The sequence below is a fragment of the Dermacentor albipictus genome, unplaced genomic scaffold (genome assembly GCF_038994185.2).
Source record: "Dermacentor albipictus isolate Rhodes 1998 colony unplaced genomic scaffold, USDA_Dalb.pri_finalv2 scaffold_35, whole genome shotgun sequence".
NCBI classification, from domain to species: Eukaryota; Metazoa; Arthropoda; class Arachnida; order Ixodida; family Ixodidae; genus Dermacentor; species Dermacentor albipictus.
Window position 1 is genome coordinate 1,553,877 of NW_027225589.1, and position 23,124 is coordinate 1,577,000.

The window sequence follows — 23,124 nt, forward strand, 5'->3', positions numbered from 1 at the left end:
AGAACGGTTTCTACTGTACCAAATATCAATGCCGGTGGTTTACATGCCCCTTGATAGAGGAAAGTCAACGTTGTTTCCCGCAAGGAGTGGTAACAAAAATTGATGTGACGTCATTAGCGTTTTTATGGAAACAGTAGTAATATAGAAATGGTACAACAACATTCATTAATAGTAATTATGGGTAATAATGTGAATTAAAGAGAATTAAGGGCTATTAGACTGAAGGGAGGAATTATAGGGCAGTAAATGGGATATAATAGGGCTCAGTGAAGTTAGGAGGCCAAAAGAAGCATATACAGTGCTAAAAAGCGGGCACGTCCTGTGCTACCGGGGCTTAGCGGAGAGAAGAGAACTAGGCGTCGGATTCCTGATTAATAAGAATATAGCTGGTAACATACAGAAATTCTATAGCATTAACGAGAGAGTGGCAGGTATTGTTGTGAAACTTAATAAGAGGTACAAAATGAAGGTTGTACAGGTCTACGCTCCTACATCCAGTCATGATGACCAGGAAGTCGAAAGCTTCTATGAAGACGTGGAATCGGCGATGGGTAGAGTGAAAACTAAATACACTATACTAATGGGCGACTTTAATGCCAAGGTAGGCAAGAAGCAGGCTCGAGACAAGGCAGTGGGGGAATATGGCATAGGCACTAGGAATAGCAGGGGAGAGTTATTAGAAGAGTTTGCGGAACAGAATAATATGAGGATAATGAATACCTTCTTCCGCAAGCGGGATAGCCGAAAGTGGACGTGGAGGAGCCCGAACGGCGAGACTAGAAATGAAATAGACTTCATACTCTGCGCTAGCCCTGGCATCATACAAGATGTGGACGTGCTCGGCAAGGTGCGCTGCAGTGAGCACAGGATGGTAAGAACTCGAATTAGCTTAGACCTGAGGAGGGAACGGAAGAAACTGGTACATAAGAAGCCGATTAATGACTTAGCGGTAAGAGGAAAAATAGAGGAATTCCAGATCAAGCTACAGAACAGGTATTCAGCTTTAACTCAGGAAGAGGACCTAAGTGTTGAAGCAATGAACGACAATCTTGTGGGCATCATTAAGGAGTGTGCAATGGAATTCGGTGGTGACTCCGTTAGGCAGGACACCAGTAAACTATCGCAGGAGACGAAAGATCTGATCAAGAAACGCCAATGTATGAAAGCCTCTAACGCTACAGCTAGAATAGAACTGGCAGAACTTTCGAAGTTAATCAATAAGCGTAAGACAGCTGACATAAGGAAGTATAATATGGATAGAATTGAACACGCCCTCAGGAACGGAGGAAGCCTAAAAACAGTGAAAAAGAAACTAGGAATTGGCAAGAATCAGATGTATGCGTTAAGAGACAAAGCCGGCAATATCATTACTAATAAGGATGAAATAGTTCAAGTGGCTGAGGAATTCTATAGAGACTTATACAGTACCAGTGGCACCCATGACGATAATGGAAGAGAAAATAGTCTAGAGGAATTCGAAATCCCACAGGTAACGCCGGAAGAAGTAAAGAAAGCCTTGGGAAATAAGAAAAGAGGGAAGGCAGCTGGGGAGGATCAGGTAACAGCAGATTTGTTGAAGGATGGTGGGCAGATTGTTCTAGAGAAACTGGCCACCCTGTATACGCAATGCCTCATGACCTCAAGCGTACCGGAATCTTGGAAGAACGCTAACATATTCCTGATCCATAAGAAAGTGGACACCAAAGACTTGAAAAATTATAGACCGTTCAGCTTACTGTCAGTTGCGTACAAACTATTTACTAAGGTAATCGCAAATAGAATCAGGAACACCTTAGACTTCTGTCAAGCAAAGGACCAGGCAGGATTCCGTAAAGGCTACTCTACCATAGACCATATTCACACTATCAATCAAGTGCTAGAGAAATGTACGGAATATAACCAACCCTTATATATAGGTTTCATTGATTACGAGAAAGCGTTTGATTCTGTCGAAACCTCAGCAGTCATGGAGGCATTGCGGAATCAGGGTGTAGACGAGCCGTATGTAAAAATACTGAAAGATATCTATAGCGGCTCCACAGCCACCGTAGTCCTCCATAAGGAAAGCAACAAAATCCCAATAAAGAAAGGTGTCAGGCAGGGAGATACGATCTCTCCAATGCTATTCACAGCCTGTTTACAGGAGGTATTCAGAGACCTGGATTGGGAAGAATTGGGGATAAAAGTTAATGCAGAATACCTTAGTAACTTGAGATTCGCTGATGATATTGCCTTGCTTAGTAACTCAGGGGACCAACTGCAATGCATGCTCACTGACCTGGAAAGGCAAAGCAGAAGAGTGGGTCTAAAAATTAATCTGCAGAAAACTAAAGTAATGCTTAACAGTCTCGGAAGAGAACAGCAATTTACAATAGGCAGCGAGGCACTGGAAGTCGTAAGGGAATACATCTACTTAGGGCAGGTAGTGACTGCGGATCCGGATCATGAGACGGAAATAATCAGAAGAATAAGAATGGGCTGGGGTGCGTTTGGCAGGCATTCTCAGATCATGAACAGCAGGTTGCCATTATCCCTAAAGAGAAAAGTGTATAAAAGCTGTGTCTTACCAGTGCTCACCTACGGGGCCGAAACCTGGAGGCTTACGAAAAGTGTTCTACTCAAATTGAGGATGACGCAACGAGCTATGGAAAGAAGAATGATAGGTGTAACGTCAAGGGATAAGAAAAGAGCAGATTGGGTGAGGGAACAAACGCGAGGTAATGACATCTTAGTTGAAATCAAGAAGAAGAAATTGGCATGGGCAGGACATGTAATGAGGAGGGAAGATAACCGATGGTCATTAAGGGTTACGGACTGGATCCCAAGGGAAGGGAAGCGCAGCAGGGGGCGGCAGAAAGTTAGGTGGGCGGATGAGATTAAAAAGTTTGCAGGGACGGCATGGCCACAATTATTACATGACCGGGGTTGTTGGAGAAATATAGGAGAGGCCTTTGCCCTGCAGTGCGCGTAACCAGGCTGATGATGATGATGATGAGACTGACGCAAAGGAAATAAAATTCGAACACGTTAGAGTAATGGGAGTCAAGGTGGTGTAAAGGCAATTAAGATGAGATAAAGTGATGGAGGTGAGTTAAGGTGGATTGAAGTGGATTAAGGTTAGTACAAATTAGAGCAAGGTGAATTAAGGTTGAATAAAGTGGATTAAGGTGGAATAAGGTTGGTACAAATTAGAGCGAAGTCGATTGAGGTGAATTGAGATTGGTACATGTCACAGCAAAGTGCATTAAGGTGGAGCTGTGACCCGTGACACGTGACACAAATGACCTATAGATAGTTAAGAGACTGTCATTCTTTTATATTAGAGCACCCACGCTGAAGATCCCTCCTAATTGACTCGATAAATCGCACTAAGCGAACAGTTCGTTTTAAGCTTGCTGGGTGAAGTGTGGTCATTACATTATTAAACTTTCGGTAGGATGTACTCCAACCGCACTCACCTAAGTTTTGAAGCAATGTTGTGCGTTACCTGCAATAATAGAATCATCAAGGAAAATGTTAAGAATGCTTCATATTTCCCACATATGAAGTGTATAAGACGGTGTTAGAATACAAACGTGGAATATACTTATGATTGTGCGACTGTCTTTCGCTTTTCTTCATTCAATGTTAATTTATCGTCGAAACAGATGATACAAAAGCCCATAAAATAAATATGAAGAAAGAGAAAAAAATGTAACAAAACGCCTTAAGGAGTGTACCTTTCTTCAGCGACCCCCTTAAAAAATATTTCAAATACTTGTCCAGGCAGTCATTCCTGCCTTTGTTTCAACTTTGCATGGTCTGCTCCGGAGCTGTTTGGGACGAAGATGCACACTGTGACGTAATCATTTTACCTCAGGTATTTGCACACCCCCTTCAACATCGAGCCCGAGATGGCCGGTCCGCTGCTGCAGTTCCCGCTGGACATGTACCAACGCATGCGCCAGGAAGGCGGCAACGTGCTGCTGTCCCCTTGGTACCTGTCCTGCATGCTGGTCACCATGTACCACGGCTCGGGTGGCTCGACGCGCAGCCAGATCGCGCGGGTGCTCCACACGGATGACGACGGCGTGATCGTAGAGCGCTTCAACAGCCACGCCAGCCGCCTGTTCTGCCGGGACTACCACAAGCCACGACACACCCACTCAGGTAGGGCACAGTAGACGCTACTCGCTATTCGGATGGGCGATACCGGATGATCGCGCAAGCAAGTGGAGATGCACATTGCCAATGTGGCGTCTTTTACCAGCGGAGCTGTTAGCACAAGTTATAAGACCAGCCGCGGTAGCATGGTGGCTATGGCGTTTCTCGTGCTGAGCCCGCGTTCATGCGTTCAGTTCCTGCGGTGGCGGTTGCAGTTCATTGCAGGCTAAACGCAAACGCATTCGTGTACTTAGATATACGAGCCCGCTGAAGAACCACAGGTGATAAATGTTACTCCGCAGTCTTCAACTACGGCGTTCTTCGTAATAAGATCGGCAGCTTCAAGTGAACCTTCATTTCATGCGCAATCAGTTCTGTCAGAAGAAAAGGATAACAATGTCCCGTTTAGCAGTAAAAACACCTTCTCGGATATTGAAATTAAATGCAATTTTCTTTTATTATTAGGTAATATCGACTGAATTTTCGTACAACTATAGGGGGGACCTTATAAACTTTGTACGTGCGCCTAAAAATAATCGATTCTTGCACGCTTAGAAGGGTGTGCATTTCTTATACCTTCCGGCTACGGAAAAATTACAACGCTGCTCCCTTGCGAAGAGCAGTTAACAGCCTGCAGCTAGGAATACCATGGTTAGCGAATGACGTAAAATATTGAAGTTGTCTTAGCATTAGCTGCACAGGGAGTAACGTAGATGTTGGAAGAGCAGCATAGATGGAAAATAGTCCGGAATGGAAACAGCTTCATTGAAAATTGTTTAGTGTTCCTGTAAAGATGCGCGATGAAAAGCAGTACTAAAGCACAGCCCTCGACATTGGCGAAAGTGCCTGTCCCGTGCACTTGTAGCAACCACCCGTCAATATTTCGTCCCCGCTTCGCGGAAATCGGTTTACGTCACCTTGCCTCATCATGGCGGTCAATGCTTGTATTTTTTAATACAGCCAGTGGATTATACATTCGCAACCCATTAAAGAGTGTGTTCTTTGCAACAGCTAAACGGAGCTACTAATCAGTGCGGACCCATGACATTCACGTTTTTTTTTCAAACACTAGCTATGGATGACGCTGCTTTTAATTCTGCTGACAGAGATGACGCCATGATTAGGTCTCCTGTCATCGCCGCAGAGCTGCGACATCCCAGCTTTTGTCCCAAGAATCCTAGAACTTGGTTTATGGAAGTAGAGGTCTGTTTTCAACTCTGGCGCATCAATTAACAGACACAATTAACAGACGGCTTCACACTCTCGCAGAGTGCAGCTAGAGACTCGCCGCGGCAGTTGTGCTAGTACCACCGTCGCTTTCGCGAAAAAGCAAGTCTCTACAGTCAGCCCTGTTTATGGACGGAAACCGCACCGGCCAGTTGCTACGGGCGGCGTGAGATATCAGCCCTCGAGCAAGCCGCCCGTTCTTCGCAGTCAACCGCGTTAGCGGCACCCCACTGCTCATCGACACCGGACCCTAGCAGTCTATCGTTCCCCGCCACGGCCGCACATCGCCAACGCGGCAAATCCACATCCACGTTCCACACAGTGAACAACACTGCCATCACGTTGTATGGACCGCGGTCAGTGATGCTAGACACTGGGCTCTGGTGCTTGCACATATGGGTGTTTGTGGTTGCCAACGTCACAATGCAATACAGGGGGCGGGCTTCCTGAGCCATTTAAACGAAGATGTGACTGTTCGCGAATAGCGTCTAAAGGATAACGTCACATCCCATGGTGTACTGCGCCGGCAGTCCAACCTCACCCAATCTGGTATCCGTACATTTGGGCTGGTCTCAATGTACAAGATACTTGCCGACTACCCGCTACTCGCGAAGCCCCAAAATGATGCACTGCTCGTGAAACAGAAGGTGACGCATCATATAACCACAACCAACACACCTGTCACCGCGCATCTACGGAGGCTCGCTGGGAGGAAGTTGGAAGTCGCCTGCCCTGATTTCGAACACATGCTTCAGCTCGGCGTTAATCATCGTTCCTCGAGATATTGGTTTTCAACTCTCCATCTGGTTCCAAAGCAGGACAGTGGCAACTGGCGACCTTGTGGTTTTTACCCAACTTTGAATATTGTCACCACTCGGAATTATAGCCCGTTGCCCAAATACATGACTTCGGCGCTCGTCTTGCAGGAACCAAAATAAACAGCAAGATCGATTTGATGAGCGCATGCCACCGAATCGCTGTCGAACATAGTAACACTCTGAACACAGCAACCACTACTCACTTTGGCTTACTTGAGCTGTCCGTATGCTTTACGGTTTGAATATTGTAGCACAAATATTTCAAAGGTTCATGGACGAGTTTTCCTGCGGACTTCTGTTCATTTTCGTCTACCTTGACGACATTCTAGTTGCAAGTCGCACCAACCAAGCCCAAAAGAGCGCCTTCGCCTTCAACTTGAGTGACTGGATGAACACGACCTGATCTCAAAGCCCAAGAAATCCATTTTCGGGATTGAAGCCGAGGATTTTCTCGGCCATCGCATTTCACCCCAAGGCATGAAGTCACTAGAATTGCGGCTGAGGCAATCGAGGACTTCCCTTCTCCAACGTTCTTGTGAAAGTTGCGCACGTTTCTAGGGCTCACTAATGTTCACGGACGCTTCATAACATCCTGTGCACTAGCTATTCAGCAGCCTACCGGCCTGCTGCGTTGCAGGTAAACAAGATGCCTTTCTTCCACTTATCCTCGAATCACAAACACTTTTTCCATGAACCCAAAACATAGTTGGCGACTGCAGTGTTGCTGATTCGTCCGATTCCGTACGTTCCAACTTGCGTCATCGTAGATGCGTCGACCGCCGCAGTGGGTGCTGTTCTGCAGCAGCCCGACGGCACACACTGGAGGCCACTGGGATCCTTCTCGAAGCGCCTCAAACCTAGAGAAGCTCACTAAAGGGTTCTTCTGGAGGGAGATGTTTGCCATGAATTGCGCTGTCAAGTATTTCCTTTTTTCTTTCTTAAAAGTCGTAGCTTTTAGATCATGATTGACCAGAAACCGTTGGCATTAGTTTAGGCCTTCCATGTGAGCTTCGGCGCTTTCCTTTATCTCCGAATTTTCTATGGACGTCCACCATGTCTCTGAGACTGAAAATCAGGCATCTGACATGCTGTCGCGGATCGGCACTGTGCCTGCAGGCCCTGCTGATTTTCAAGCTCTGACCTTCACCCAGAAAAGCGACCTGAGCTGCGTGGATCGCGGGAAACAGGCTTGTCACTACAGCTTCCGGAGGTACCACTTCCCTACATAACAACATTGGTCACGCTCGACGCATCGCAGACAGCTCCTCGCCCGTGTTTCCTCCATCAGTCTGGGCGGCCAATATTCGATTCACTGCACAGCATAAGCCATCCCGGTATCGCAGCTATATAGAGGCTTATAACAGACCGCTTCGTCTGGCCAGGGATGAACAAAGATTTTTGAAGATGGGGAAGTTGCTGCCAAGCGTTTCAAGTCGTGAAAGTTACCTGCCACACGCGTTAGCGGGGCAACCGTTTCGACCACCAGAAGCGGTTCCGATCACGTGCGTTTAAACTTTGTGGGACCTCTTCCGCCATGCCAATGCTTCAAGTACCTCCTCACGTGTGTCGACCGGTACGCAACGTGGCCTGAGGCGGCGCCTGTACAAGACATCACGACGGATACAGTGACAGAAGCATTTGTTGCTACATATTTGTCGTGGTACGGTTGCCCTTTGCGCAGAGCTAGTGACCGAGGCCGACCATTTCAAAGCTCGCTTTTTCCTGCTCTTGCGATACTGCTCGGAACGTGCGTTAATGACGCTACGACTTACCACCCACAGAGCAGCGGCATTTTCGAGCCTCTCCACCGACAGCTGAAGGTGCCGTTACCTCTATGCTCGACAGACAGCAATAGGTGGAAAGGCTAGTTCTACTGGGGCTGCGAACAGTCAAGGATGGCTTTGGAGTCGGTGCAGCCGAGATGCTTTATGGGCCAACAATCCACATTCAAGGCCTGTTTTGCGGCACCCAGCAAGGCTGGTTGTCGCGCAGCACTTAGCGAGGATACATTCCTGGCTCGACTAGTTTCGGCCCACACCCCCATGTATCGCCCGCGGGTAGCCTGTGTTTGGTTTCCCGACAATGGATACAACCACTCGCGTCTTTGTGCGACGCAACTCTATGAAGCCACCGTTGACTCCTTCCTATGAAGATCCTTTTCGTGTGGTTTCGCGTTTACACAAAACTTTCAAGATTGACTTTCGCGGCAAAGAAAGGACAGTGTCGTGCAACCGCTTGAGACCAGCCAATCTTGAACGTTAGCTCTTCTTTCTAAATCTTGTACAGCGCAACATAGAAAGGAAGAAACAAGCCGAGCCGGCCAGATAAAGGAACAGAGCGCTGACTTCCAACTGGTTTCTTGGCAAGTTGCAGGAAATATGTAGCTACAAGAAAGCATCAGGATGCGTTGTCACAACACTTCACGAAGCGTCACACCGGTAGAAGGCTGCATCATTGTGAGTGAAAAAAAAACGCGCTATTCTGCCATGCAAGGTTAAACTGATCAGGAAAATTTACTTCCTGTGGAGATAGGCACAAAGTTGGTGCGCTAACGGACGTGCTGCCAGCCCTTGCTGTGAGATCAGCTTCAATAATCTCCCGCGTTAGTTGTGATCGCTGCTTTTTTAGCACTTCACACCAACAAAAATTTGTGGCGACTGTGGATGGGTGTAAGCCGCATTTTTATCGGTGTGATGTGCTAAAAAAGCAGCGATCACAACTTACGCGGGAGATTATTGAAGCTGATCTCAAAGTAAGGGCTGGCAGCACATGCGCTAGCGCACCGTCTCCACAGGAAGTGAAATTTCTTGATCAGTTTAACCTTGCGTGACAGAATCGCGCGTTCTGTAACTCATGATGGCGCAGCCTTCTATCGGCGTGACGCTTTGTGAAGTGTTGTGACGACATGTCCTGATGTTTTCTTGTAGCTATATAATTTGTGCAATTTGGCAAGAAACCAGTTAGAAGTCGGCGCTCTGTTCCTTTATCTGGCCCGCTTGGCTTGTTTCTTCCTTTCTATGTTTCGCTGTGCCAGTTTTAGAATGCAATACCAACTCGCCCAATCCTCAACCCTAGTGAACTCTTCATTCTTTCCGCGATTCACAGCTAAGCGTCGTGCATTCTAGAGGGGGAGCAACTGTAGCGACCGTTCGTCACTACGATGTCCCCGCTTCACGAAAATGCAGTTCACCTAGCATTGCTTCGTCGTGGGGGTCATTGGTCCCTGCTTTTTCTTGGAATTGAGGAGGAAGCCGGATTGGGGCGCCACCCCAGCCACTGGGCCCCCCTAGTTTTAGTTTTGAATAAAGCCAGTCGACTCTCCGTTCTCAACCTGTCAAAACGTCTGTTCCTTGCCTCCACTAAACCGTGCTCGCAACACAGTTTTAGCACGAAATTCATTTAAATACATATCTCGCAATACCGCAAGTATTTTTCGGACTCTTACGGGCAGTGCGTCACACGGTGAACAATAGTAAATAGAGCGTTTCAACCATTTCAACACATAACGTGGGCCAATCAGTATAATTTACTATGCATAATCTCTGACTACAAAAAAAAGCACGAATGCATTACCAGTAGCCTGAGCTGCAGAGAAGGAATGTCTGAATGTAGGACTGTCAATACACAGTGAAAGGTTGTACTATAGACATTATAAAGCTTTAAAACCATCAATATTATCAGCATTACCAGTCCGACTTCGTGATTTTTTTAATATGGCTCCACAGAGGCCGAAAAAAAAAGAAAATGTAACCTATTTAAACGTGAAATAGACAGCTCATCTACCTATTATGAGCGGTTCTGCATAATTGACGGAAAGATGACCTGCGTTAGTCATCGAATCGTGATGCAGCAGTAAATGGTTAGTACGAATCGTGATGCAGCAGCAAATGAAACATTATTCCATCCTTCCGTGTATAAGGCAGTGCCAATATGCATGTCTTAGCACGCCTATAACTGATTTCAGAAAGTATGTGGTGCCAAGAAATCTTGTTAATTACTGCAAAACGCCTCTAACACTCTCGAGTCCTGGTCGTTAAATATGTGCATATAATAACATGAAAAAGGGTTGCCCGTATGCACGATTCAATTTATAGCTTCTGCGGCGATCCGTGCATATTTGTGTATCAAGAGGTACTGATAAATATTCACAGCGTTAGCAGACCAATGGCAGTTCTGAAAAGAACTAACGCACTTTTCAGGATAGTCATAGCTCTACGAAAGTTTGGGCATCTTCGCCCAAGCTCTGTTTTTTTTTTTTTGAGATCGCGTTTTCCCAAAGCGAAGCCCACAGGTAAAATGGGAGCTGAACACGGACAATATGCTCCCCTGCACGCGAACATGCATGAAACATGCATTTTGTTTTTGTAGGCGTACTGAGGGAACATCGCATCAGCGGGTACTGCATGTTTCGTGATCTGGGATTGTAGCGCGAAGTGATATGGTGAGAGACCAAAAGCAAACAGTACGAGCGCTCGTCCTGTCTACCAACTCGCCCAACTTTCTATCATTTTGCATTACTGCGTGTTTAATGGTCTATGTAGAGCACTTGTCTGCAAAGTTGCAGTTTATTCCGTCCATTGCAAGTATTTTGCAGATAAGGACTGGTGCCCGGACAATTATCTTTGCTTTTTGATAGGTCACATTTTTCGCTCACACACTATAGTATGCGCTGCAAGACACTAAACATCGGCGCCCATCGAATAAAAAAGTAAAAGCGTCCCATGTAGCACAACAGAGGGCTAGGGAACAGAAACACCACAAATATTATTTTTTCTTTGACTTTCTTAAACTTCTGTCGCAAAAGTTAGGATGTGCACGTAAATAAAAGCTACGAAGCAGACAATCAACAAAACGGTAAGGAGTTTGGCTATGTCGACTAAAAGAGTTGCAGACTAGCAGTCGTATCCTACAGTGAATTCTACACGCCCGCGTACAGGTCTCAGCGTGACGTCTTACGCCGGCCTCTACCACGATGCGCGGGTCAACCTGTCGAGAGAGTTCAAGGACCCACTTTCGAACCTGGACATACACTTCCACGTCTACGATTTCGCAGAGAGCCCCCAGGAGAGCCGGCTCGCTCTCGACGGCTTCTTGCGAGCTCTCACGGGCTTCTCGTTCAGACGAGACGTCTTCAGCGGTGACAGTGTGGACCTCGACACGTTCGTGGTCCTGGCCAGCGTCTTCAGCTTCGGCTCACGCTGGTTCACTGCAGGAGGTGCACGCGTCTCGACGGGCCGGTTCCACTCGGAGCACGCCGGCGACAGGCGAGCTGGCGAGGAAGTGCCTACACTGTCCATGACGGGCACCTTCCGATATGCCCAATTCGGCAAAGGCGACGCGTTTGCCGGGGTCGTGGTGGACCTGCCTTACCAGGAACCACGACGGTCACTCGCCATCTTTATCCCGGCGGCCGACTCGAGCCTCGCCGAATTGGAGCAGGCCCTAACCGCATCCACGATACTGACGTGTCTGGGACGCCTGCAGCAGCAGGGCCCAGTGAAGGTCACGCTGCCGCGGATGAAGGTGAAGTGCCTCACTGACCTCAAGCACTACCTGCAACCGATGGGGGTGACGGACGCGTTCAACAGTACCGCGGACTTTGTCAACATGGCGCGCATTGTGGGTCTCAGGGTGTCGGCGGCGAAGCACCTCGCCGTTTTCAGGGCGGGACAGAAGGGTCCGAAAATCCCCACGGCTGAAGCCATGGCCGAGAAGACCGCATGCTCCGCCAGCGGCAAGAGCGTGTTCAAGATTACGGTTGATCGGCCGTTCATGTTCCTGGTGCTCGCCCGCGATCCAGACACCGTGCTTATGCTTGGTTCGTTTACGCACACTCTCTAAGACGACACCGTGACCGTTAGGGTGTGTGTATCTACAGTCACGGCAAAAATACATTCGTTCATTATGTTTATTCCTGCTTTTGCAATCAAAAAATCACGCTTTCTCATTTAGAATACTTTTTTAACTGTTTAGTTGCCTACGAAATACTTATGGCATTTTATACTAATCGCAAAGGGAAGCAGTCTCTATCCGCACTAATGAAAATACAACATTTGACAAGTATATATTATTGGGCTGTTTTATAGCGGTGGTGAAATTGCATTGATTTCGCGACAAATCCTGGCGCTCCTAAGCTAAATTTTGTAATACTGCTCCTTTATAGCGATAAATATTAGACCGGCCTTCTACTTATTTCACAAGGTGCCTCTCTGTAATAGGTTCGGCTGAAGTATTGTGGAATGTCCCCATACCTTATGTGAGAATATTGAAAGTTACCTGAAATGGTGGCAATACGTCAATTTTCTAGATATCACTTCCATAAAAAAGGAAATAAATGCGGTTTTTTTCCGGAAGTTATAGCAACGTTACTACTTGCACAATAAACGTGACCGCAGGAGTTGCGCCGTTTCTTGCAATGTCAGCCAGAGTAAGCGTGCATTGATTTGAGCGAGCAATCTCCTTGCAAAATAAGATTCATAAGATTGCCCAGCATGGATATCCTGTAGGAGGAAAGTAAACAAATGTGCAGTTGGGTCAGCTTCTAATTATAAGGGGTTATCACATTTCCACAACCGATACTCTGTATCAGCCCCTAAAATTAGGTTCCGACTAACTTCAAGTACATACATTCCTTGCCCAGTCACCCAAATACTCTACATACATTGGTGACATTTTCGATGAAAAGAACAACAAATACCACCGACGAGTCAATTTGCAATATCTTGTGTAGTCACGAAAAAAAGACCATTTCCTAGCAGTTGGCAAATCGATGCGCAGTATTGTGGTGGTATATCGCTCTTTATAAAAGTAGAATTCGGAATTTGAGTTATGCTGACAAATAATATAGCTAGGCACAGTTCATGACCATTGGAGCTCAAGAGAAATGGTTGAAGTGATGCGAGTGGCGCCCTTACCTTATCTCTAACGCAAACAATGAGACGAAATGCAAGCCTTCTGTCTATCAGGCTGCAGGCTTGAAATTAACGCTCTCTCTTTTGACTGGAACTGGGGCCAGCTGGAGTTTCATTACAGCTGTGTCACCTCCTTATCAAAATCAACAATGGCTTTATTGTCATACGCTGTCCTCGTTTTGAATGATATAATGCAACGAAATGATTGTCTTGCACTTTGATGGAGCGTCATCATTTTATTTAAGAACAATTTGTCTCTAGGCAAGTCGAACAAATTCGAGGTACCGCCACGCCTGTGTGCTTAAAGCTGTCGCATCGTGGGCAAAGGCTTCCTGGTCACGGATATTTACGAGAAGCCAAAGTCAACTAACACTATCACGTTCATTACCAGAGCATTGGTTCTCAAATACGGGCTTGTACCTTGCAGTAAACATGAGACGCAGAAAGCTGACACGTTTACTTGTTTCAAGTATGCTCCTCAAAAGCGGCCATAATGACCAAAGAACGATTTCCGTTATGCACAGTGATTCTGGTAGAAGGCAATTTTATTCACTTTAACGTACACCATGGCAATCAGTGAGATCGACGGGCACCATATATAGTTTCGTTTTGTAACTGTTTTCGTAGTTGTTCTGCTGACTGGCTCTGGCGCATGCCAACAGCGGGAAATCGGCCACGAATCGGGTGATTAAGATACGGGCATAAAAAGAAGGGAATGAAAAATTTGGTTGTTGGAGCTTAAAAAGTGAACCTTTTGTGTGCCATGCATGAAAAGGGGTTTGTTAGACTCAGAGCTGGAGAAAGGAGACGTATAAAAGAAAAAAAAAGACGAGAATTTTCACAGCATGAATATGGAAATTGAAACGGAAAAGAAACATAGCCTTTAGCAAAACCTCAGTAGTGTCAACTGCAAATTTACGCCTCCAATAAAGTTTACTTCTCTCTCGATAAACGCCATGGTACCAGCGGCAACACCGGGAAAGGCTGACTTCTCAGGCGGCACTTGCCGAGCGTCAAATCACACTCCCACACACAAAAACGAGCTTCCCAGAGGTGCAAATAGTTGTCGGGCACTGGGCGGCAGGTTCACGCTGAATGTTCTTAAAGAATTAAGAAAGACAAGGCGAGGCCCTCGCAAAGTGCCGAAAATCTCTCCCATTTTGTGTGCTGGTCGACCGCAGTCTAATAAATTGTCCTGTGCCCTTGTGAATCCCGGATCTGCCTCTCATTAAAATACCACGAGGCACGTGCTGTTTTTTTCCTTACTTTTTATGTTACTACGGGCGTGTCGTACCCACTCCAATCACGGTGCTGCAGCGAATGAACACACGCCGCTGAACGACAGCATCTAGGACCGTACTTCTTGCAGATATAAGTAGCCTGTCCGAGGCAAAAAGGTTCTGAGCGACCGTTAATAAGGTGAGAAGGCGCTCCGTTTCTCGTTGGAGGAAAGCGGGCGGGGCGCTCTTCCTTATGCCGGTACACAGACTGCGACAGACATTTCCGATGTGTGCGCAACGACCCCGTGTCAACAAGATAACGCGTTCGTTTAAGATTTCGAAGAACATCCTTGGCTTCAGGCAGTGGCGTACTGTGACGCAGATAGGGGGCAGCTCAAGTGTCAGCATCCTCTCTGCCTTAGCGGCATTCAAAACAGCGCTCGCTAAATTAGAATCTGCCGTCAGTCAGCCCATTGAAGTTTCAGAGGTAAGCGAACTCTTCTTGGTCAGTATAAAACATTGAGCATGTATTTCGTTCGCATATTGCACCTGTTTTTTTGTTTTTTTAACCATGTAGCTCGTAATCACTGAAACCTTTGGTTAGCTAAAGTACGAGTACCTTCACTCTAAATCATAAACGTATAGTAATCAATTGGGCCTTCAGAGGACGGCCGAGAACTACAATGAGTAATGAGAGAGCTGGAGTGTGGTAACCGCTTCATAATGATAGGTACCCGTCATGAACATTTGATGTAAGAGCGTAAAAAGTATTTTTAAAGACAGATACGTAACCGAAGAAAGGGTAGAGACCGAATAAGTGCTGTGCCTGTCTCGTGCCATGTCTGTTCTTACGCTCTTAAGTCATGTCATATATGCACAAACTAGGCACTCTAAAGGTCATTTACGGCATGTACAAGAATTAGCTAAATCACACAATAGAATTCACGAACTCGGCTGCTTTGCCGATTATTTCATGTGAAGTAATGAAAGAGCCCACGTTTACACCACATTAAAATCCGCCGAGGGCGCTGCAATCGAAAGGGAGGGGGTACTATTTCAAAAGGGTAAGTGTGAGGCTGCCTCCGTTTTATTAACGAATGTCCTGGAGGCAGCTAAGTGGGGGTCGCATGACTCTTGTGCCTGTCGCGGAGCCGATCACCGACCGGTGGTGCCGCTGCGTCCTGAAGGAACAACAGCAGTGCTCGCCACAGCTCGATGGCATGGTCAGAAGGCGTGGGTTCCAGGCGGGCCCAAGTCTGAGAGAAGGCCAGGGTCCCTGCTTTATTTATTGTGTTATGTCAGAAGTATAAGAAGGTTAACTTGGCGATATGACGTCAACTTAGTCAAACAACTTTGTGCGCCAACAGTGCATCTGAGCAACTGGAACAGTACATTAAATAGGCGCTATTATATGAACAAAAGAGAACAACCGCAAAAAGAAAAAAAACTACCGCTAGTTCTAACGTGGTCTTATTCTTGTCCTCGTTCCCGCGCACTGTTTCTTCATGCCTTCAAGACAAAAGAACTCTACCAAATGAAGTTGTTGCTAGCACAACAAGAACTGCGTTTTAGAGCAACTGTTCTCTCTGTAGCACGCTTGTAGGTTAGTTTGGTTTTTATGATGTATTACGCAGGAAATATAACAAATATCTCTGTTTTGGCGGAAATCTTGTGTCGATACAATTAAGTCGGCCTTATTGTAAGAGTTCTTGAAGCGAATAGATTACCACATAGTCCTTTCATCACTTGAGCGGGGAGAAAATAATAATGTTTAATACTTGAAGTTACAACAGAGTGCTTTATTTGTTTCTCGGTCTTCTAATCTTAAGAATGTACAAAAGATATGTCCGTTTTTCAGTTCTTTCCAACTAAGCCTTCTGGTGCATTTTCTACGTAGCTAAATACGTTTTTTTTTAGCCGTGAATGCGTCGAAGTTGCCGATAACTTGATATACTAGAATATACAAATTCAGTGCTAATAAATGTTGGGTGAATAAGTACAGTTAAGTAAGACAAACCACAAGCAGATCCTCAACCTATACTAGAACTTGGTCGCAACCATTGAGCGTATTGTGCTAAAAATCTGACAAATGAAAGCCTTTCACGCATAATATGCCATTCTTGCAGGTTCTTATTTGATTGCGGCATCAGCCAATCTCATAAGAAAGCGTGGAATCCTTTGACAGCCATGATGACACTGGTCACTATTCTGTGCTTGGTCCTATCGTGTCCTATGGTTTATACATATTCAGGTATGAAACTTTCCTCACTGACGGTAGCTGTCAATGAGTTGCCTTCTTCAATATACGTGCAATTGAAGTAGGCTGCTATCGACAAAAAAAAATAGTCCTTGATGTGAATGCTGCACCTGTTATAGAGGCTGGTGACCTCTAACTGTCACAGAGCACATGACTATCCCGATGATGTCACATGACGCCCACTTGGATTACAACGCTTGTGTCAGCCACCTTGTAGCTCATTGCCAGAAAAACAAATGTGGAATGAATTGGCGATATTGAGCATGATAACATAAAATTGGCTGCTACATGCCATCAAAGAATATTGGCAGGTACGTGGAAAGCTAGCCAGCACCAGCGAATATTTACCAGCAGGAAACATCGACGTTTTCTCGAACCTATTGCAGGTGGTGGTACAAGGAGACCAACTTTAGTCTGTTAGCTTAATGTTATCGCGACGGTACATCGATTAGGAGAGTGCTAGCATTATCATTGGCATTATCGCTCCTGTGAACCAACATTGAGAGAAATTACCGCAAAGATTACAGTATGCTTGATATAGGCGCCAGCCGTATGTGCGCAAAATACTCAACAATTTATATCAATTTCCACTTATCGTCTCTCCAGATCGCTTTAGGGACCGTTGAAATTGTGAGCCGTCCGGGTTTTTTTTATAATTAACTGTATGTATGGAGATGGCGGTGCCTAATAAGACGGCTTCGGCCATCCTCGTCTCATAATTCATAGATGAATTCCGTACAAAAGATTCCTTGTTTTCACTGTTTCCTAGAATGGTGTAACAATGCGTACAATAATCGCCTGGAACGGGCCATTGATAGTGCGCTGCATGACGTCCAAGAAGAGCACGTCTCAGAGATGGAAGCTGAAGGCCCCGGCCCATACCCTTTAGGCTTCGACGGATACACTGTCATCGGTCTTGGTGCACTGCGACGCCATGGGGACCTCCGCACCATGTGCGAAAACAAAACGCAGGTACTCACCCAAATTAATTTATAATAGATACAGATACTTTGTCGCAGGACGTACGTACAGTATTTCGTTAGTAGTGTTTGAATGTTTGATGTAATAATCCGGGCATGGACACTGACTAAGCTACACAGCACATTATTTCTTTGGTGACGTCACTACACTCCTAAAGGTGTGAGAACTATTCTGTTAAAAAGAAAATCCAATGAATGAGTCGTAGTGAGAGAATGTACATTAGGCCATTGTTAAGAGTACATGGAAGAGCCAGCTTTTTTGCTCTTTTATATGCAGTTTTGTTTCCCGGTGTGTCCAAAAAACTGTTGAGAAAGAGGCAGCAAAATGTAAGAAAAGAATGCTTCAAAATATATATATATATATATATATATATGTATATATATATATATATATATATATATATATATATATATATATATATATATATATATATATATATATATATATATATATATATATATATATAAACTCTAAGGTAACATGTGCTAAGACTACGACATGATTAGGCGGCACACCAATGTTAGAGTACTTAGAATAATGTTTCAACACCTGGCGTTCCTTAAATTGGGCCTCGGTATAGGCACACGAGTGTTTTTGCATTTCACCCAGATTGCAATGCAACCGGCGCAGCTGGGATCGAACCAGCTGCTTCGAGACCAACACCAAAACGTCATAGTCATTGTGCTACAGTGCCACTGTTGAGTGTTGTCTATCGTGCAAGATCTCATGAAAGGTTCATTGTTGGTAGCTGGGCTAGTTCACACGGTGCAATTGGTACAAACTTAGTGAGGAGAGGGGCCACAAAGTAGGAAAGGGTCGTGCACTTGTTTAAGTGCACTTCTGTCTTTGCAGTCATGATAATAAAATTACATTGTGGCTACATACTATATAAACTTTGGTTTTCTTTTAGTGCGAAGCATTCTTTACGAACTTCAGGCATTCTGAATCTATCTATCTATCTATCTGCCTGCCTGCCTGCCTGCCTGCCTGCCTGCCTGCCTGCCTGCCTGCCTGCCTGCCTGCCTGCCTGCCTGCCTGCCTGCCTGCCTGCCTGCCTGCCTGCCTGCCTGCCTGCCTGCCTGCCTGCCTGCCTGCCTGCCTGCCTGCCTGCCTGCCTGCCTGCCTGCCTGCCTGCCTGCCTGCCTGCCTGCCTGCCTGCCTGCCTGCCTGCCTGCCTGCCTGCCTGCCTGCCTGCCTGCCTGCCTGCCTGCCTGCCTGCCTGCCTGCCTGCCTGCCTGCCTGCCTGCCTGCCTGCCTGCCTGCCTGCCTGCCTGCCTGCCTGCCTGCCTGCCTGCCTGCCTGCCTGCCTGCCTGCCTGCCTGCCTGCCTGCCTGCCTGCCTGCCTGCCTGCCTGCCTGCCTGCCTGCCTGCCTGCCTGCCTGCCTGCCTGCCTGCCTGCCTGCCTGCCTGCCTGCCTGCCTGCCTGCCTGCCTGCCTGCCTGCCTGCCTGCCTGCCTGCCTGCCTGCCTGCCTGCCTGCCTGCCTGCCTGCCTGCCTGCCTGCCTGCCTGCCTGCCTGCCTGCCTGCCTGCCTGCCTGCCTGCCTGCCTGCCTGCCTGCCTGCCTGCCTGCCTGCCTGCCTGCCTGCCTGCCTGCCTGCCTGCCTGCCTGCCTGCCTGCCTGCCTGCCTGCCTGCCTGCCTGCCTGCCTGCCTGCCTGCCTGCCTGCCTGCCTGCCTGCCTGCCTGCCTGCCTGCCTGCCTGCCTGCCTGCCTGCCTGCCTGCCTGCCTGCCTGCCTGCCTGCCTGCCTGCCTGCCTGCCTGCCTGCCTGCCTGCCTGCCTGCCTGCCTGCCTGCCTGCCTGCCTGCCTGCCTGCCTGCCTGCCTGCCTGCCTGCCTGCCTGCCTGCCTGCCTGCCTGCCTGCCTGCCTGCCTGCCTGCCTGCCTGCCTGCCTGCCTGCCTGCCTGCCTGCCTGCCTGCCTGCCTGCCTGCCTGCCTGCCTGCCTGCCTGCCTGCCTGCCTGCCTGCCTGCCTGCCTGCCTGCCTGCCTGCCTGCCTGCCTGCCTGCCTGCCTGCCTGCCTGCCTGCCTGCCTGCCTGCCTGCCTGCCTGCCTGCCTGCCTGCCTGCCTGCCTGCCTGCCTGCCTGCCTGCCTGCCTGCCTGCCTGCCTGCCTGCCTGCCTGCCTGCCTGCCTGCCTGCCTGCCTGCCTGCCTGCCTGCCTGCCTGCCTGCCTGCCTGCCTGCCTGCCTGCCTGCCTGCCTGCCTGCCTGCCTGCCTGCCTGCCTGCCTGCCTGCCTGCCTGCCTGCCTGCCTGCCTGCCTGCCTGCCTGCCTGCCTGCCTGCCTGCCTGCCTGCCTGCCTGCCTGCCTGCCTGCCTGCCTGCCTGCCTGCCTGCCTGCCTGCCTGCCTGCCTGCCTGCCTGCCTGCCTGCCTGCCTGCCTGCCTGCCTGCCTGCCTGCCTGCCTGCCTGCCTGCCTGCCTGCCTGCCTGCCTGCCTGCCTGCCTGCCTGCCTGCCTGCCTGCCTGCCTGCCTGCCTGCCTGCCTGCCTGCCTGCCTGCCTGCCTGCCTGCCTGCCTGCCTGCCTGCCTGCCTGCCTGCCTGCCTGCCTGCCTGCCTGCCTGCCTGCCTGCCTGCCTGCCTGCCTGCCTGCCTGCCTGCCTGCCTGCCTGCCTGCCTGCCTGCCTGCCTGCCTGCCTGCCTGCCTGCCTGCCTGCCTGCCTGCCTGCCTGCCTGCCTGCCTGCCTGCCTGCCTGCCTGCCTGCCTGCCTGCCTGCCTGCCTGCCTGCCTGCCTGCCTGCCTGCCTGCCTGCCTGCCTGCCTGCCTGCCTGCCTGCCTGCCTGCCTGCCTGCCTGCCTGCCTGCCTGCCTGCCTGCCTGCCTGCCTGCCTGCCTGCCTGCCTGCCTGCCTGCCTGCCTGCCTGCCTGCCTGCCTGCCTGCCTGCCTGCCTGCCTGCCTGCCTGCCTGCCTGCCTGCCTGCCTGCCTGCCTGCCTGCCTGCCTGCCTGCCTGCCTGCCTGCCTGCCTGCCTGCCTGCCTGCCTGCCTGCCTGCCTGCCTGCCTGCCTGCCTGCCTGCCTGCCTGCCTGCCTGCCTGCCTGCCTGCCTGCCTGCCTGCCTGCCTGCCTGCCTGCCTGCCTGCCTGCCTGCCTGCCTGCCTGCCTGCCTGCCTGCCTGCCTGCCTGCCTGCCTGCCTGCCTGCCTGCCTGCCTGCCTGCCTGCCTGCCTGCCTGCCTGCCTGCCTGCCTGCCTGCCTGCCTGCCTGCCTGCCTGCCTGCCTGCCTGCCTGCCTGCCTGCCTGCCTGCCTGCCTGCCTGCCTGCCTGCCTGCCTGCCTGCCTGCCTGCCTGCCTGCCTGCCTGCCTGCCTGCCTGCCTGCCTGCCTGCCTGCCTGCCTGCCTGCCTGCCTGCCTGCCTGCCTGCCTGCCTGCCTGCCTGCCTGCCTGCCTGCCTGCCTGCCTGCCTGCCTGCCTGCCTGCCTGCCTGCCTGCCTGCCTGCCTGCCTGCCTGCCTGCCTGCCTGCCTGCCTGCCTGCCTGCCTGCCTGCCTGCCTGCCTGCCTGCCTGCCTGCCTGCCTGCCTGCCTGCCTGCCTGCCTGCCTGCCTGCCTGCCTGCCTGCCTGCCTGCCTGCCTGCCTGCCTGCCTGCCTGCCTGCCTGCCTGCCTGCCTGCCTGCCTGCCTGCCTGCCTGCCTGCCTGCCTGCCTGCCTGCCTGCCTGCCTGCCTGCCTGCCTGCCTGCCTGCCTGCCTGCCTGCCTGCCTGCCTGCCTGCCTGCCTGCCTGCCTGCCTGCCTGCCTGCCTGCCTGCCTGCCTGCCTGCCTGCCTGCCTGCCTGCCTGCCTGCCTGCCTGCCTGCCTGCCTGCCTGCCTGCCTGCCTGCCTGCCTGCCTGCCTGCCTGCCTGCCTGCCTGCCTGCCTGCCTGCCTGCCTGCCTGCCTGCCTGCCTGCCTGCCTGCCTGCCTGCCTGCCTGCCTGCCTGCCTGCCTGCCTGCCTGCCTGCCTGCCTGCCTGCCTGCCTGCCTGCCTGCCTGCCTGCCTGCCTGCCTGCCTGCCTGCCTGCCTGCCTGCCTGCCTGCCTGCCTGCCTGCCTGCCTGCCTGCCTGCCTGCCTGCCTGCCTGCCTGCCTGCCTGCCTGCCTGCCTGCCTGCCTGCCTGCCTGCCTGCCTGCCTGCCTGCCTGCCTGCCTGCCTGCCTGCCTGCCTGCCTGCCTGCCTGCCTGCCTGCCTGCCTGCCTGCCTGCCTGCCTGCCTGCCTGCCTGCCTGCCTGCCTGCCTGCCTGCCTGCCTGCCTGCCTGCCTGCCTGCCTGCCTGCCTGCCTGCCTGCCTGCCTGCCTGCCTGCCTGCCTGCCTGCCTGCCTGCCTGCCTGCCTGCCTGCCTGCCTGCCTGCCTGCCTGCCTGCCTGCCTGCCTGCCTGCCTGCCTGCCTGCCTGCCTGCCTGCCTGCCTGCCTGCCTGCCTGCCTGCCTGCCTGCCTGCCTGCCTGCCTGCCTGCCTGCCTGCCTGCCTGCCTGCCTGCCTGCCTGCCTGCCTGCCTGCCTGCCTGCCTGCCTGCCTGCCTGCCTGCCTGCCTGCCTGCCTGCCTGCCTGCCTGCCTGCCTGCCTGCCTGCCTGCCTGCCTGCCTGCCTGCCTGCCTGCCTGCCTGCCTGCCTGCCTGCCTGCCTGCCTGCCTGCCTGCCTGCCTGCCTGCCTGCCTGCCTGCCTGCCTGCCTGCCTGCCTGCCTGCCTGCCTGCCTGCCTGCCTGCCTGCCTGCCTGCCTGCCTGCCTGCCTGCCTGCCTGCCTGCCTGCCTGCCTGCCTGCCTGCCTGCCTGCCTGCCTGCCTGCCTGCCTGCCTGCCTGCCTGCCTGCCTGCCTGCCTGCCTGCCTGCCTGCCTGCCTGCCTGCCTGCCTGCCTGCCTGCCTGCCTGCCTGCCTGCCTGCCTGCCTGCCTGCCTGCCTGCCTGCCTGCCTGCCTGCCTGCCTGCCTGCCTGCCTGCCTGCCTGCCTGCCTGCCTGCCTGCCTGCCTGCCTGCCTGCCTGCCTGCCTGCCTGCCTGCCTGCCTGCCTGCCTGCCTGCCTGCCTGCCTGCCTGCCTGCCTGCCTGCCTGCCTGCCTGCCTGCCTGCCTGCCTGCCTGCCTGCCTGCCTGCCTGCCTGCCTGCCTGCCTGCCTGCCTGCCTGCCTGCCTGCCTGCCTGCCTGCCTGCCTGCCTGCCTGCCTGCCTGCCTGCCTGCCTGCCTGCCTGCCTGCCTGCCTGCCTGCCTGCCTGCCTGCCTGCCTGCCTGCCTGCCTGCCTGCCTGCCTGCCTGCCTGCCTGCCTGCCTGCCTGCCTGCCTGCCTGCCTGCCTGCCTGCCTGCCTGCCTGCCTGCCTGCCTGCCTGCCTGCCTGCCTGCCTGCCTGCCTGCCTGCCTGCCTGCCTGCCTGCCTGCCTGCCTGCCTGCCTGCCTGCCTGCCTGCCTGCCTGCCTGCCTGCCTGCCTGCCTGCCTGCCTGCCTGCCTGCCTGCCTGCCTGCCTGCCTGCCTGCCTGCCTGCCTGCCTGCCTGCCTGCCTGCCTGCCTGCCTGCCTGCCTGCCTGCCTGCCTGCCTGCCTGCCTGCCTGCCTGCCTGCCTGCCTGCCTGCCTGCCTGCCTGCCTGCCTGCCTGCCTGCCTGC

At 51.5% G+C, this 23,124-nt stretch overlaps 1 protein-coding gene across 4 annotated transcripts in view; it reads left to right on the plus strand.

Annotated features, from left to right (window-relative positions):
- LOC135897223 (ipis-1-like) overlaps positions 1–23,124 on the plus strand; it is a 68,991-nt gene that overhangs the window by 1,867 nt on the left and 44,000 nt on the right. Inside the window, exons 2-5 of one of the 4 annotated variants that reach the window (XM_070529903.1) lie at positions 3,860–4,149; positions 11,125–12,006; positions 16,446–16,570; positions 17,346–17,548. In XM_070529903.1, coding sequence (XP_070386004.1) covers positions 3,860–4,149; positions 11,125–12,006; positions 16,446–16,501 — 1,228 coding nt within the window. In that variant the 3' untranslated portion in view covers positions 16,502–16,570; positions 17,346–17,548. The remainder of the gene's footprint in view (positions 1–3,859; positions 4,150–11,124; positions 12,007–16,445; positions 16,571–17,345; positions 17,549–23,124) is intronic. The other 3 variants (XM_070529904.1, XM_070529905.1, XM_070529906.1) reach the window with 3 other exon arrangements.